The 15,909-nt window shown below is 39.3% G+C and overlaps 1 protein-coding gene across 1 annotated transcript in view; it reads right to left on the bottom strand.

The window, feature by feature from the left end:
* Positions 1-15,909, bottom strand: part of TRPM6 (transient receptor potential cation channel subfamily M member 6) — an 88,497-nt gene that overhangs the window by 23,599 nt on the left and 48,989 nt on the right. Inside the window, exons 17-25 of the mRNA XM_074166354.1 lie at positions 15,583-15,811; positions 14,827-14,982; positions 11,893-12,027; positions 10,732-10,860; positions 8,920-9,171; positions 7,803-7,977; positions 5,864-5,978; positions 3,969-4,168; positions 1,567-1,699 (exon numbers count right to left, since the gene is read on the bottom strand). Of these exons, the coding sequence (XP_074022455.1) occupies positions 1,567-1,699; positions 3,969-4,168; positions 5,864-5,978; positions 7,803-7,977; positions 8,920-9,171; positions 10,732-10,860; positions 11,893-12,027; positions 14,827-14,982; positions 15,583-15,811 (1,524 nt within the window). The remainder of the gene's footprint in view (positions 1-1,566; positions 1,700-3,968; positions 4,169-5,863; positions 5,979-7,802; positions 7,978-8,919; positions 9,172-10,731; positions 10,861-11,892; positions 12,028-14,826; positions 14,983-15,582; positions 15,812-15,909) is intronic.

Here is a 15,909-nt window from a genome sequence, read left to right as displayed (position 1 = left end):
ATTCAGGTTACTGGGCTAACAGCCAGTGATTTTTAAGGAAACGGGCTTTTTGCTCAAGGGGTATCTATTTTTAAAACTGCTGTTTTCCTAATAACATCCATTTCTTGCCATAAAACTGCTAAACCATGGACAGCAGCACAGAGTTTTGGAAGTGCTGCTTTGTCTATTGCTGTAAATGTAAAATGCTGTAAAGTATACTTCTTGTCAGCCAGTCATCCTGTATTTCTACATTTCTTGTGCAAGCATGAGAAGGACAAGGCTCACACAAACCTACAGAGGCTCTTCCATTTCTCAAATACTGGAGACTGCTGGGGAAAGTGTCTTCCCAGGAACCTATCTGGCTTCTGGGAACAGATTCTGTATGTCTGCTACCATCAGTTATCTCCACGTAAAATTCAGCTGCCGGAAAAGCAAAGCCTTTTCTATGGTTTTCAAATCCCCAGTGAACAGTGCAAGAACTTCTTGGCCTGAAATGATATCACTTTAACCAAATAGTTATCTTCATGTTTCCTGAAGATACTCTCTGGTGCTCTATTACTAAGACAATGATAAAATATCTGCAGGCAATACAAAAAAATTGCTCCTTTCCTTTGCCACTGAGTAACTAAAAGATATAGTATTTAACCAACAGCTGAATAAAATCAAATACCAGTGTTCAAAAATATTTTATTAATCTAAATTAATTTCTTGCATTGATGTTATGCAATGCTGTGAAGTGTGCTTTACCTTTGCATGCAGAAAAAAAATCCTTTCCGGATCTATATTTATCCACTAAATGACATCATCTTGCTGTAATCAATTCTGCAGCTTTTGAACAAAGCTACTTACTCCGTTTCTTTTACAGGGTACATTCATTTTACTTTTGTTTTGTTTTAGTATGCAAAAAATAAGACTATGAACAGGCAAAGATTAAGAAGATATCTTTCTCTAAGCAAAACAAATTTATTAGATGAGATCAGTATTGGCATTCAGTAAGATTTTTTAAAGTGCTCATTATCTTTAACTCTTTCCATTATACTTAATGGCAGCTTTGCCATTGATTTCAATACAAAGCTAAATTAGGCTAATACCGAGAGTTTTGAAGCCCCATTGACAATTGTGTATTGACATTTTGCAAATCAAGACACTACATTGCAGGTAATGCTACAATGGTTATATGGTTATTTCTGTAAACAGCAGTTATACTCAATGGCAAGCAATACTCTCACAGTGCTCCTACGCTACTAAGCCTTTAAATAAAAATATGTATTTAGGCTGTACTCTGGCATGTCTTTGTGGTGCTACCTCATCTGCAAAAGTGAAATGGAGCAACGCCTTCCTGTACCCCTTTAGCCCCCTGCACACCGTACACACCCACGAATGCAACTCTGCCAGCAAGATTTCCCAGCCAGGCCTGCCGTGCAGTTCAAACACATACATTACATTTCCATCAAATTAACAAGTCCTATGCATGTTATTGCTCCTCATGTTCACAGTGGCCATAGTCTGTTCAAAGAGCTTCAGCTTATCAAAGTCTTTTTGTATGACAAATGTACGCAAAGAGCACAAATCTGCAGCAAAACATACCTTTCTGTTGTCAGACGGATCCTTTCACTGTCACTGGAACTCAGGCTTTCATTCTTCTCATGAAAATATTTTTCCACACACTGTTCCTCGAAGTCATGGAGTTTCTTTAACTCTTCATCACTCAGGTAGAGCTCTAAGCAAAGGAGGCAGGAGTTGGTATGAAGCGTGTTGATAAATGCAATTGTTTATAAGCATCCATGAGAAAAAAAGAAAACTGTCAGAAGAGGTTTCCTCCCCCTCCTTTGACAAGAATGAATCAGACCTAACTCCATGAATTGTATGAAGACTCAACTTGCCAAATACATGTAAACATGTTTTTTATTGTTCCGTAGACAGCGAGCAAAACCACACTGACAAAAATCCCACTGTACACCCTTTTATGGCCTCAAAAGTACATACCCAAATAGCTGCTCACAAAGATGTACTTTCTCCCAGACTTCTTCCTGTATTTTGTTACACGTGTGACTCACAAGATTTATACACAGATATGTACAATTAGCCAACCTTATGAAAATTTCACTATAATTTGCTTCAGGCATTCATTTAGTGCTAGTCTTCTATAACAATTACAGTCCTTTCAGGTACTCAAAGCTACAAAGCTTTTTTTCACCTAACTGCTTCACATGTTCGTATGTATAAAACATTAAGCAAGATTACTAGGTGAAAAAGAACACATTAAAAAATTTAAAACTTCACAGCTTGGGCTGCTCATGATGCTATTCTTCTAGCACACCAAGTCAGTATGAAGAAACGCGTACAGTGGAAAGCTGCTTCTCTGATCCAGACTCCACATCTTCCAAGCTCCTTTTTTCTTTCCTTTTTCACATACCAGAGTCCTCACTGTTCTTGCTAGGGAGGGGGCATCTATGCCAAGAGACACAGCAGTATTCACCACGAGCGTGTAGTACTCGGCTGCAAGACATAGCTCAGCAGGGAAGCCCCCCTGCCCAGTGTTCTGGGGTTCCCCGCTCACTCCAAACCAGACTTGATCACCTCCTAGGCTCTTTTCCCCCCTAATCCAACTGTGTTCTTGCCTCCAAGATTTTAGTCTCTGTATCTTGGTGTTTTCATTGATTTTCCACATGGTGGCACTGGATCCTCATTGCTAAGACAAGTTAATTATAACCACACCAAAATTTAAGTAGAAGAAACTTATCAAGCAATGCATAGCCACACAGAAAAGGGACACAAAGGTACATAAACAGGAAAAAAGTCTCTTTCTGAGAGAAATGTACGCAAGGTATGAACCCTCTTCTATCCAAAGACTTTTAGTTTTCAGTTTTCCTTGTGCCTAATGGACCTTGCAAGTAAGACACCTCCTATGCTACATCAGTGACTTACACTATCCATGCATATAAAATAAGCAGTGGTACTTCAAAGGCAGGCTGATGTATCCAGTCATGATGGAGGAGCTGAGCTTGGAGGCAGCAGTAAAGGGACTCAGCATTGATTAGTTAAGCCCATTTTTCAACCTTGTAACCATCTGTGAGCATGCCAGATATCTTCAGGGATTCATGTTCAGAAGAGAAAATCCTAAGTGAAGCATAACCCAAGCAGGGTCTGCTCCCCTCTGTTATTAGGCATCAAGGATGTATGCTACATCAAAAAGGATCAGGCTGTATAATACTACGTACCAATGTTCCCCAATGTTTTTTTAGATAACGTTACATACACCAGCCTCTCCTCCTGCCCATTCGCCTGCCTCACCCCATCAACCACCAAGCTCTACTACTGAGTATTCATTCCTATCCCAACATCTTGTGGTCCTTTCCCAGCAATAGTTAGGCTTGCTCCTGGCACAGCTGCAGGAGCTGGCAACAGTAGGACAGGGAACTGGCATCACCTTAAAGAGGCATTAGGAAGGACCCTGGGATGGAAAAATCCAGTTTGGGAAGGGTGAAGGAGGTGGAGTTAAGGTGCAGTGACGAGGCAGTGCACAAAGGGAAGATGCAGTGAGCAGCTGGATCTCCTCTGTCCTCGGGCTCTGTGGCTACTTTCTCTGGGCAATTAAAAAGTAATCATTGGTCTTTTCAAGCCTAATGTACAGAAATGTATACTGCCAGTATTATTTACTTTTTTTCAAAATAAGGCTATTCTGTCTTACAGAAAAATCTGCTGTCACTTGATTTCAGCTCAGAGTTGTGTCATACCTTGACTGATGCACAGTATGTAGCACAGCAAAGGCCAAATACAAAGCAAAGCATTCCCCCACTCACTTTTTCCTACAATAGCTCTCACACAGGCAGGTTAAATTCAATTTTGCAAATAAAAACAGCTTCCTACCCAATCTCTCCCTTTTTTTTTTTTTTTTTTTTTGAGGAACTGAGCTACAAAGTGATGGGAGGCTGACAAAACATTCCTCATCAGCTGTTTCTTTTGGTCCCAAACTTAGCTCTGCTTACTTAGTCCAACATCACCTTCCTCTTGATCCGGCTCATTTGGGGGCTGATGGTGGAAGATGCGGTTTATCAGAAGTCCAATGTGGCTCAGAAGGATGAAAGGTGGAGGCAGCCATGGCTTCTCATGGTAGGTCATAATGTAACGGTACCGGTTGTATTTCCAGAGCTTGTTCGATATGGATTTCAAATCATAATAAACATTACTGAGAAGAGAGAGAGAGGGGAAAGGAGGGTAAAACACTCCTGTGAGGAATACTCCCAAAACAGCACAAGATGCTTGTCTACAGATCTAATTTGACACTGAAGAGAAGTCTCATCCCTCCAGTGAGGTAAATCAGTTTAGCAACTTTCACTTAACAAAGCAGCAGCATGCGCCTGCAGCTAGTGCACTGAGAACGAGATCTTCAAAGCTGCCTAACGGATTTGGAGATCCAATTCCCATTCACATTAATGGGAACTGGGCAAAAAATATCCCTGAAGTAGCTTTGAAATCTCAGCCAGTTTATTTAAACTTTAATACATAGCCTAACTGTTGAGAATTCAATATTGTCTGCCTTTTTGGATTGGATTAAATGCAGGAGTCAGGCTAAGGGAAGAGTGTTAACAAAACAGTTCTGCTGTTGTTCAGTGTATGGCCTCTTAGCAAAATACTTGCTGCAAGAAGCAGCTAACTTCCTCTGCAGGGTACTCTTTGGAGCCATGGTGTGACTAAACTTGACTGCTGTTGCACTAAATAATTTCCCGTATCTAGTATCATAGACCCAAGTACAGGAAAACAACTTTGTGGTTTCTGGCACTGTAATTTCAGTTGCACCGTCATACTACACACTCAGCATATAATCATAAAAATATCACCTTTGCTTCTGGGAGCATAATTAAATATATTGCTCATACCCATTTTTGGTCCCACTTCTGGAACAATCAAATCACTAGGCAGAAGATTTAGCATGTCATCATTGCTGAAGGTTTAAATCTAGAAATAATTCAAATTACAATTTCACAGCTGTGTATTTAAAAAAACCACACTGACGCCTTGCCACAATTTCAGGAAAGGGATTTCTAATTGGAAGTGGGAATAGAATGAGGTTTGATCATTCAGTTTCCTTGAATATTAATCACTACATTTCTTCACTTGAAATTTTTTTAACTTACAGCTGACTTTTTCTTACCCAGAAATGCTAGAACTCCAGGAAAAAATAATTAACTAGTTGGGTTAGACTGCTCTTTACTAATATTTTACAGAACGTGATCACTACAAGGGTCTCCCTGTTAAAACTTAAAAGGTTAGAGTTACTGTAAAGACACTGATTAATTACTACGGAGTTACTATAAAGACCCTTCCTACTCTGGCAGCAGACATTAAAAGGCAGATCCTTAAAAACACTACAGTTAGATTTCAGGCTAGAACATATCAAATTGCACCAAACAACAGGAATTTTCAAATTATTTCTTAACGGAAGAGCATGCTCCTACAAAGTCATTATCCTCTTCCCTTTAATACCTTCCCTACTTCTCTGCCAATTTATACCTTGAGCTACCCTATGATGAACATTTTACATGCAGTCAGCACAACAAATACAACTTTCAGAAACAAAAGACAAATTACTTCAGAGCTGAATAAAGTGTTGCTTTTTTGCCAACTGGAGTTGTCCAGTTTCAGAGAGTCAGATTCTGTTTAAACTGCAAAACAGTTTAGGTGTCTGATTACCATCCCCTTTCTCCCACCCTCTTGCTTCCACTGTTCTTTTTTTAATTCACCAGGCCCTCATGGAATATGGGGTAAAACCACCATCAACATGCCCTTGCTGGGGCATTTTTTGTGAAAGGCTTTTGCGAAAGTCTTGGCAGAAAGCCTATTAGTTGCTTTTGCTTTTGCAGCAATATACCATGGTACCTACTTAAAGAAAGCAATAAGCAAGTTGACCATGATGATGTACTGCACAAAGAGGTAGACAGCTTGGAGGAACGGTGTGAGGAAGGAGCCAGGAGGACAGTCTTCATTAGTTTCGCAGACTGAAAGTGAAGGACAAAGACAGCATGGTTAGCACGGAAATCAGAGCAGGGCACAGCAATGGCACGTGCTTCTTATTTGTCCCAGCAAGAACCAGAATAGGCATCATTACTTTCAGAGAGATACCTTACTAAATTTTCAACTAAAAAGTCTCCCTCCACGTGAAGGAGATCTGAGATTTCTCATGATACTACTGCCCCATAGCTTCCATTGCAATTCAGAAGCTGTAGACACCATTTCATAGATATAAGTTCTTATGCCAGTCACCCTGACTTTTTGTTAAGTGGAAAAATGATGCAGCTGAAATGTACTTGGGAGATGGCACACTCTCAAGTAAACTGAAATCCAAATCTTTGATCCTTAAAGCAAGTGGCAAAGCTTTCACTGACTCCACTGTGGAAAGGATACAGTGCATAGGCTGCTTTATTAGTACTGGAGTGTTATTCCTTTAGAGCTTCAGTAAGATCACATTAACTCGTGTAAAAGGATGTACAGCTACAAGTATCTCTGAGATGAAGCAACAAATCACAGGAATTAAGGGATACCTCTTAACATTTTTAAATTGTCAAAATAAATACTTTTTGGTCTTTGTAATTTTTAATCAAATTTTACATCTTTGAGGAAATTTTAACACACATTTATAAGGCAGCAGCCCAAAATTCAGGACATACGCTGCAGCATAAAGTCATTAGAGAAAACAGTTTTATTTGGGAAGTGTCAAATTTCTAAAGGTTTAGCATTTATAAGTGATTAAATGGATTAAACTGTGAAACATAACAGTGTGCTTTCATTAAAAGAATTTTGACTTATATACCCAAAAATACATAGCCATCATGTGACTGTTTCAGCAACAATCAAAGAATCATAGAATCACACAATACCAGGTTGGAAGGGACCTCAACAATCATCTGGTCCAACCTCTCTTGGTAAAAGCATAGTCTAGACAAGACGACCCAGCACCTTGTTCAGCTGAATCTTAAAAACATCAAATGGTGGGGAATCCTCCGCTTCCCTAGGGAGATTATTGCAATGGCTGATAATAATCCATAATAATGGATGCAACCTCTCAAATTATTTTAATGAATCAGATCTATGCTGAACTATGTAACTTAAATATCTGTACCTATTTGCATACCTACTTTTCTATTTTAGGGACTGTTTTACTTGTACCCATCACTTAGCAGCATGAGAGTGCCTTCCATGTGTAATGCTGAAACACCTCCTGGAGTACCTGGTTCTCCTCTCTTACTGAGCCAAGGCCAAAGCCATAACCAAGATATAACATTTTTCCTATTTAATCTCCTTATTGGAAAGGAAATTTTCCTTATTTTCCTATTTACTTTCCTTACTGGTTCTATCTTACCTTGTTCAACTGGTTTATCTGTTTGAGAACGACGTCAGGTAACTCTTACTATGGTGAAAAACAATTTTTCTTTTTTATTTTTTATTTTTTGTTTCCCCTTTATTCTTTCTTCCTTTAAGGCAACTTTGTAGTCTTTTCTCCAAGTGATCAGCAGCTTTGGATTCACCTAATAGGAAATTCACTGACCATGAACTAGCTTAATGTTACTTTCTATGTGCTTTGCTCTGAGCTTTGCAATATACTTCATTTGAAAAGCTAAATTTGAAGGTTTCAAAGCTTAGTCTTCTAAACAAAGAAACTAATATTCTCACCTTTATTCATGCAGCATTATTCATTAGGGACACAGACATACTGGAATCAGAATGGTTTGAGAAAGAAAGACTCACTATGTGGTCAAAAATCTATTAGCCCGAAGTGGACATGTTTTGGCACATATTAAATTTAAGCTTTGAAAATTACATACCATCTATTTCTCCAGCATAGACCTCACCAAACATCATCCAGTAGGGTTGAAATACAATATCTCGTGCCAGAGTCCAAGAAGGAGGCTCCTCTGGTGAAAGGATTGCCTTTCGTGCCACTCCAAAACTCAACAGGACTATGGCCATCATGACCACAATATAGAACATGTTTGCTGTCTGGAAGACATATTTGCATGAATGAATTAGCTGTGTTAATTATATGTAAAGCAGGCATTAATTGCTTTTAAAAATCAGAATATAAAACCAGGGCTAATAATCTAATATGCTGGAGGAAATAAAAATATTTTATTTCTATGACCTGGACTGCCCAAGTATTTTATAGAGGTTAAAGTCAACATGGACCAAAAAGGTCACAAGTTCTACTTGCGTCTCAAGATCCTTTTAAGATCTTAAACAAAATTTGAAAAACGTAGAGACCTTATGATCATGCTTTCCCTCAGTGGTATTTTTTCCAAACTGAGAGCAAGGAATAGCAGAGAAAATGATTTTGCCTTCTAACACTGCATTGGAATTACTATGCAAGACAGAATATAAAAGTATTAATAAGATGGTTCCCAATAACCAAGGGAAATTACAGTGGGAATCTGCAGATGTCCCTCAAGACTACACAACAGTTCAGCAGCAGTTCTTGTACCAAAAGAGAAAAAAAAATTAACTTTGATCTCAGAGAAATTTTGCTTGCTAAAAATGGGATATAGTTATTTGAAGCAAAATGTAAAATAATAATGAGACAGATTCCAAGCGCTAGGGGAATTATCTATAGTAGAGAGCCCATCTGCAAGAGACAGTGATTTTTCTTTCTCCTATTATCATGCTGGATCAGAAACTCAACTCAAATGCAACCCTTCTCTAAGGAACGAAGCAAAAATTGCTTTCGTGAATAAATTCGAATAATGAATAAATCAGAGGGAACTGAAATCTGATTATGGTGAACTCACAAACAGAAAAAACATGGTATTTTCAGGTAATATATTCACTATGAATTATTAGGTGACCCATTCTTTTACCATCATTCTTTTCTGTCACTTCTGACCTTTACAGTTCCCCAACAGATACCTTAACTATAACAAAAATATTGCTCCAAAGCATAATACTTACCATTTTCCCAATCATTGTCAGGTATGGGCCAGCATGCTGATTCACAGCAAAAAGATCAAGGAGCCGAGCATACCAAAATATTATATCCAAGCAGTAAAGAAGCCTCCCTGCAGTTTGAACAGGGGGGTCAGACCAGCGCAAGCCAAAACCAATCATAAACAGGATGATAGCTATAGAATCAGTAAAATTCCAGTATTCATAAATCCACACTTTCACTTTCTGTCTGAATTTTCCAGGTTCTGAGATAAATACCTGAGTAGAATGTAGAAAAAAGAAAAAACCAACAAACAAGAAACTCCATTAAAATCACAGATACATTCTTTAACCTTTTCTGTCTGAACTGTTTCATATTTGGGAAGGTATCCTTTTTTTTCCTTTTCTTTTTTTTGCAGGCTTGTGTACTGCATATTGCCATTGACCATTAGTTGAAGTTTGTGCTTCATCTATAGTGTCGTATTGCTCAAGCCTGCCACACAAAATTGGGTACCTCTTCCTAAGCAAAATCAGATTCTGTGCCTGAACCCATTCACTTAAGAGCACATTTCCTCAGCAGAAAAGAGCAGCTGGTATAGAACTGCTATATGTATGTATACATATTTTATGTTATATGTACATATAACATAATGTACATATATGTACATAATGTACATATATGTACATTACAAATTAACAAGCATTTTCTGGAGGAATGGTCACGACCTTTCAAAAGCCCCTAAGTCATGGAAAGTACCAAACTAACCTTGCTGATGGGAAAATAACTAATGCCTTTTGTTTCAGACTGAAAATATAAAGAAAGATCCTTGTATTCCACCAAGGACACTCTAAAAAAAGGAGTGCTGGCAACGAGCAAGGTAAAGAATGAAATGTTCGCTCCTTGAACTGTGAGGTGCCCCAAAGGGATTTTAAGCTTCAATGAGCAAATGTGTGAAGTGGAATCTTTGGGAGGCCATAAATAAAACCTTTGCACATTGTGCAAGTGAGGCCAATTATGCTGTGCTATGCAAGATCACACTGATAAGTACCAAGTAAAGGAGAGATTTTGAAATGTCGCGCCCCAATCCTGCAAAAATTCATGCATATTAACACATTCATGTAAACAAGTGATCCTACTCAATTCAGCTGGACGAACTCACATGAGGAACTAGTTGCAGGATCAGGGCCTAAGGCTTTAACAATTAGTTGATACAATCTAGAGAAATAGAGGCTTGCAGTTATATATAACAAAACCCTCAGTAGTTAATTAGCTGCACGCGTAAGACACAGTGTCCTACAATGTCTTTGCCAGCAGACCAGAGCAAGTACACGGACAAAGAAAATCAAGTAGAAGACATGAATTGCAAAGTCTCCAATGAATGTTAAAGATGGAAAGAAGAGCTTGATGGAGAGCTGTAGGTTATTCTACACATAATACCTATTAATTGATAGCAACGTCCACACTCAAAGTAAATATTTAAAGACAAATTCCATACTTGTTTTAATAAATCTAATGGTCCACTCAAAACAATTAAGAAACAGGTGCCTATATTGGGGCTCCAAATTTCAATTCATCACGCTCATTCTCAAGTGACCTGCACATTACCACTGGCTTTACACAAAAAAATAGAGATTTAAGGACAAACTTTAAGATGTATTTTCAAAGCCCAAGTACTGGTCTTCAAATAAAAGACTTCTCAGAAATAAATGCCTGTATAATTCTTTCCTCTGCTAAATTCTCTACAAAAACAAAGCAGGATTTGGCATTCTTCCGTTTATGGTATTTTCTGGTTTATCATATATCCTCCATAGATAAGAAGTCTGAACAGAAAAGCTTACCTCCCTGACTTTTTCAATAGCAGTGCTGAAAATATAAATGATAACAAGCCACTCTTGCACACTTGGTCTTGGTTCCATCTTCACTAACACAGTGTAAGTGAAGAGCATGAGAAACGCCATGTATGCCATCTACAAAACACAAAATATATAATCCATATGCACAAAAATCTCCAAGAAATTCCTGCGAACATATTAACAGGTGATTAGCCAGACTATATGTATTCAAACTACCAGGGCAGTGTCAGATTTTTGGGCCCAAACTCTTTCCTCCAGTTCTCCAAAGACTTTTTATAGGAATATCCTTAAACATCATTTGGTAAATTGGTGCTTTAGTGCTGAAAAAATGGGAGCAGAAGATGAACTATTGCACCATATGTTCACCTACGCCCAAAACCCATGCATGAGACAGACTATTATATCCGCACAATGTTACTCGGATGTATGAAGTGCTATGTTTTTATCCTAACCTTCTGTACGAGCAAGCAGCCATTCTCAAAGCTATGTGAATCACAGCTCGTTAATCAGTGCCTTCCAAAACACAGAACGATATCAGGTGGAAAGCACATATTTAAAAGGTACTAGAACACACTAGAAACATACCTGAGATAACAGATTAACAACCTATAAAGCAGCTAACCACACCCTGTTAAAGGAGTAACAGTTTATGTACATGGCAGTCCGACCAACAGGCAGCCTGATCGTAAACTTCCTAAGCTTTACTGACACAGGTTTAGTTACTAAAATTGATTTAATAAATGCATATTACTCTACAGCAAATGATCTCCTATAGATTAATATTCACTCCTTCGGAAATGGTTACTGAAGAAAGGGACACAAATATCTGTGAGGTATTTAAGGCCAGCCTCAAATCTATCTCTACTCATGCAATTAAACACTGTCAAAAGCTCTGCTCAGGTTTTTCTTTAGTTCCTTATAACTACTTTTTTGTTCTTTTTTGTTTGGTTTTATTTTTATTGCAGCTGCATGATTTTAGCTGCAAAACTTTTCACTTAATTGTGAGAGAAATACTCAAATGTCTTCGCATCCACCCCCACTACTGTGTCTGCAAATCCATGCTAGGCAAAGCAAAAGCAGTATCAAGTGGTATTTGAAGGATCAAAGGAGGGTTCTGGCAATCCAAGTTCTAGGGAGATGACCAACCGTGTGAAACCAGAACTTGACAATCGGTGCGTTGTAGAACTCATAGATTTTTCTAGTGCCAGGCAGGCTTCCTTGTCCATTCTCTGCTGGGCTTTCATCAGACTTCTGAGCAACCTTCTCTACATCATAATCCTTCTTTAAAAGAAAACAGCATTTAAAAAGTAAGAAATCATGGTCTGTGACTGCAAAGGTTGTGTCATATTAGAGGGAAAACAGGCACAGGTATTTAAGGTTTGTTCTGAATAAACAAACCATTACTGCAGCTTGATTTTTGTCTTGTTACAATCATCCCATTTGCAATAATTAACATGCACATTTTTCCACTATAAATACTAACTTAGAGTTTGTTCTTATGACTACAGGCAGTGGACTGAGTGCCAGCAGACCTGAATCCACTCCTGTTTCTGACACACATTTCCTTAAGTCTTTAACAAAAGTCACTTAATCACTCTGTATCTCACTTTCCTTATCCGTGAAATACAGATAAATAACAACTCCCAATATGATGTAGCTGTGTTAGCTAGAAATCCGCTGACAACTGCAGCATGTTCTGAAATAAAGGAAGGAGCATTACATTTCCGCTTATGAATACAGTTGTACTGAAAATGTTAAGACAGTGAAATTCTAAATACAGAATTTAATTGCTATTTTTGATGTACTGAATGTATTGATTAGAAGACGAGGATTAAATAAGTACCCTTTTACAAAGAACTGCCTACAAAAAATAGAGGTAACTTCTTTATTATCATCAAGAAAATAAAATTTAAAAAAAAACAACAAACAAACAAAAAGCAAACACACTTGATTCTGTATCCAGAGTTTGACACTTCTCCAAGTGCCCCTCTGAAAGTACAAATATCTGATTGCTGCTGAAGCTTAAGAAGAGCTGAAGACCCACAGCAGTGGGCAACTGAGAAAACCAGAAGGTGCTTGAAGGAGTTTACAGAGAAGAAGGAGAGAGGCCTGGGGGAACAATAAATAGCTAACAGCTGGGCAAGGCTGAGGGAATCAAACTACCTTGCTCAGTTTTGCTTCAATGCTGGTCAATTGCCTTGGCTAATATCAATGCTAAAACTTACTGTTACTAGACAACTGCAGTATAGCACTTTTCATGTGACATATTTGTCATATAACATTTCCTTGGGTTGCCACACAACATTTCCTTGGGTTATTGGGGGAAAATTCATTTTTTTTCATCACATTAGATTCAGAAAAGTGCTAAACCAGAGAAGTTGGAACACAGAATCATCCCAATGTGTTAACGTCAGATCCTCCAAGGTGAAGGAGAGAATCTGTCCCATGAAAGAGCACGACTTCCAGCTGCAGCTGATCACTGGAACTTACAACTGTGTGTGAAAAGTGCTCTCTATGCCACATGCACATTGTTGAAATTTTCTGGGCATTTTTCTATAATATTTCATAACAGAGTATTTACGAAAAAAGGGGTAGCTCGGCCTTTTGTTTTAAACAACATTCTATATTAGATAAAATCAGAACATAAGCTTATTGCTACTTCAGGAAGGAAACAGTTTGGCCTGAGGCAGGTCAGAAAAGTGCTTACACACATTGCTGTGTGGCCTTCTACCGGACTGCAGGGGTGGTCCTGCTGCAAGTAATTACAATTGGCCTGTCCTCTGTATCATAGCTGTTACCTAACCCCATAAAAAGCATTTTGACTATTTTAGACAGGCGCTGCAGGAGATAATGGCTCCAAGCATTTTTCTGCATCAGAGAGAGAAAACACTGTATACATGAGTGTGACATTGACAAGCCTACCACGCAGCTGCAAAAGCCCCCAGTGACAATCTGCTCTCTTTTATTTTACACAAATTTAAAGTTAACTGAGAATGTCCCAAGCAGTCTACAATGCTTACCTGCTGTAAGGTAAGCAGAGCGGAGCAAAAAAGATTGCCTGACAGCCCTCACTTGACAATCCTGTTGTCATTGCTTAGCATCTCACCAACATTCACCCTTTTGGATGGAAACCCTCAGTGTCTGCTGTTTACCTCAGACTGAAAACTTCTGGAAATTTTCAGTTCAAGGAATGCTTTGTGGAGAATAAAAAAAAGAAAGGACAAGCAATTCTGCTTAGAAGTCCGGGGGAATTCAGATCTTAAAAGACAAAGACTTCACCTATGCTGGAGACTCTTCACTGACAGGCCTAAGAAGGATTTTTGTGCAACCACAGGTTCCCTGCAGAGTGCTTCAGGACTCAGTTCAGGTGACTACACCAAAAGCACAGTGATATTCTTGTGCTTTAAATAGCATGTCTGCCAGGTTCAAGCGATGCAGAAGTAGAAATATCCTGTTTTTCAACAAGGAGAGCAGGAGCTAGACCTCTGGAAGGGCTATGACTTAATTCAGGAAACAAAACCTCAGGGAGAGACTACGAGCAAAGGACGGCCATGGAGAGGGCTGTGGCTGAGATGCAGGGCAGGGCTGCTGGCCAGGCAGAGCAGGAAGGAGCGAGTTGGACAGGACAGGACCTGGACTGCCTCAGTTCTCCTATTTCCCTGTTAGGAAAGCTCAACTGGGCAATCTAAATTGAACCTTATGGATGTGATTTGGTGTATGATATGAAACCATTCTTAGATGATTTGGTATACAAGATTACACAGGTATCTACCTGCAGCTTGAATAGACTTTGTGCCCTAAAATACCTGTGTAACTGACAGATAATTATGATCTCATTATACTTCTGTGAGGTTGGGAAGGATTTTCTCATTATGACCAGTACAGAAGTGACACCCAGGACAGATGAAGTGACTTGTGCAAGGTCACTTCAGTCTGGATCCAAACCAGGGATCAAATTCCTACTTCTTGAGAATTGGGCCCCAATACTTCCAGCTGATCCCCTTCTCCTCACTCCTCAGGATTATACTGTGGTAAACAGACAGACCCCAACACACAAATGACTGATCGTTGCCAACTAACCAGAGACAAGGCATCTTTAGAGCTGGTTGGGCTCTGATCCCCATGATACCATGTGAACTGGTGGAAGTCTTGAGACTGAGGCACATGGGACATTTCTGCTTTGCTTTTAAACTCCAGCATCAAGATGGTGGGAGGCAGCAGAATACTCATAACAACCTAAAAGAGAGACACATGATTCGGGAAATTAATTCAGCAGTGATAGCATAGACCTTCAGCCACAGTAAGACATCCACAATGCCAGCACAAACCCAGTGCAATTCCATTGGCCTGGGAGGGAGCCACTGGTGTGAGCAATCTTTGTATCACACTCCTATAGCCTTCGAAGTGTGTTGATCTTGACTGTTTTTTGGCTTTGAAGAGTGTCAAGGTATCTGGGGATACTTTAGATACTGGTCCCTGTATCCAGAGGGCATTCCTCCCATTAGCAGCTCTGCTGGAGAAACAGCAATGAGAGGCAGCAAGAGCAGGTGGGGAGGGACTGAAGGGTGCTGAGAGAATGGAAACAGCAAAAAAAAAAAAACCCTCACAAAATGCACTATCTTAATATCATCCCACAGCTGCCTTTGCAAAGAATTAAAACAGAAGCACGTACTGTCTTCCCTCCCTGCCTTTCTTTTCTCTCCCAGATGTGCACATTCCAATACATGTTTAAGCATACCTGTCTGAAGCTGCATTAGACTTGTTCATGACCACAAAGACATGCATAAAGCATGTAAACAGCACCTAAATGGTCAGAAAAAGCTAGAGTGATGTTACCTTAAACCAGGAGTTCTTCCGCATCTTCAGGCGTCCCATCCACATATCAGTCAGCAGCATCTGTGTGCAGGTATGGGATACAAACGGCCGCAGCCCCACAGACACTGCTAGTTTTAAGCAGGTTGAGTTGCTCCAGTTTTTCAGTTCATAGGTCAGCAGTTTCATGGCCATCTGCTCATTTTGTTTGAATGCTTTCTCCAGGACATCTAAGGCAAGCTGCCCAAATTCCCTAGAGTAATTAACAGTTAATATAAGAGGAACAGTCAAAGCTCAGAAGCACCACTGCAAAGAGATTGGTTTAAGACTTCATTAACTAAAGTTCAGCTA

Source organism: Numenius arquata, chromosome Z (assembly GCF_964106895.1).
Source record: "Numenius arquata chromosome Z, bNumArq3.hap1.1, whole genome shotgun sequence".
NCBI lineage: Eukaryota > Metazoa > Chordata > Aves > Charadriiformes > Scolopacidae > Numenius > Numenius arquata.
Note: the sequence above shows the minus strand (reverse complement) of the source record. Positions and strands in the feature narration are given on the sequence as shown.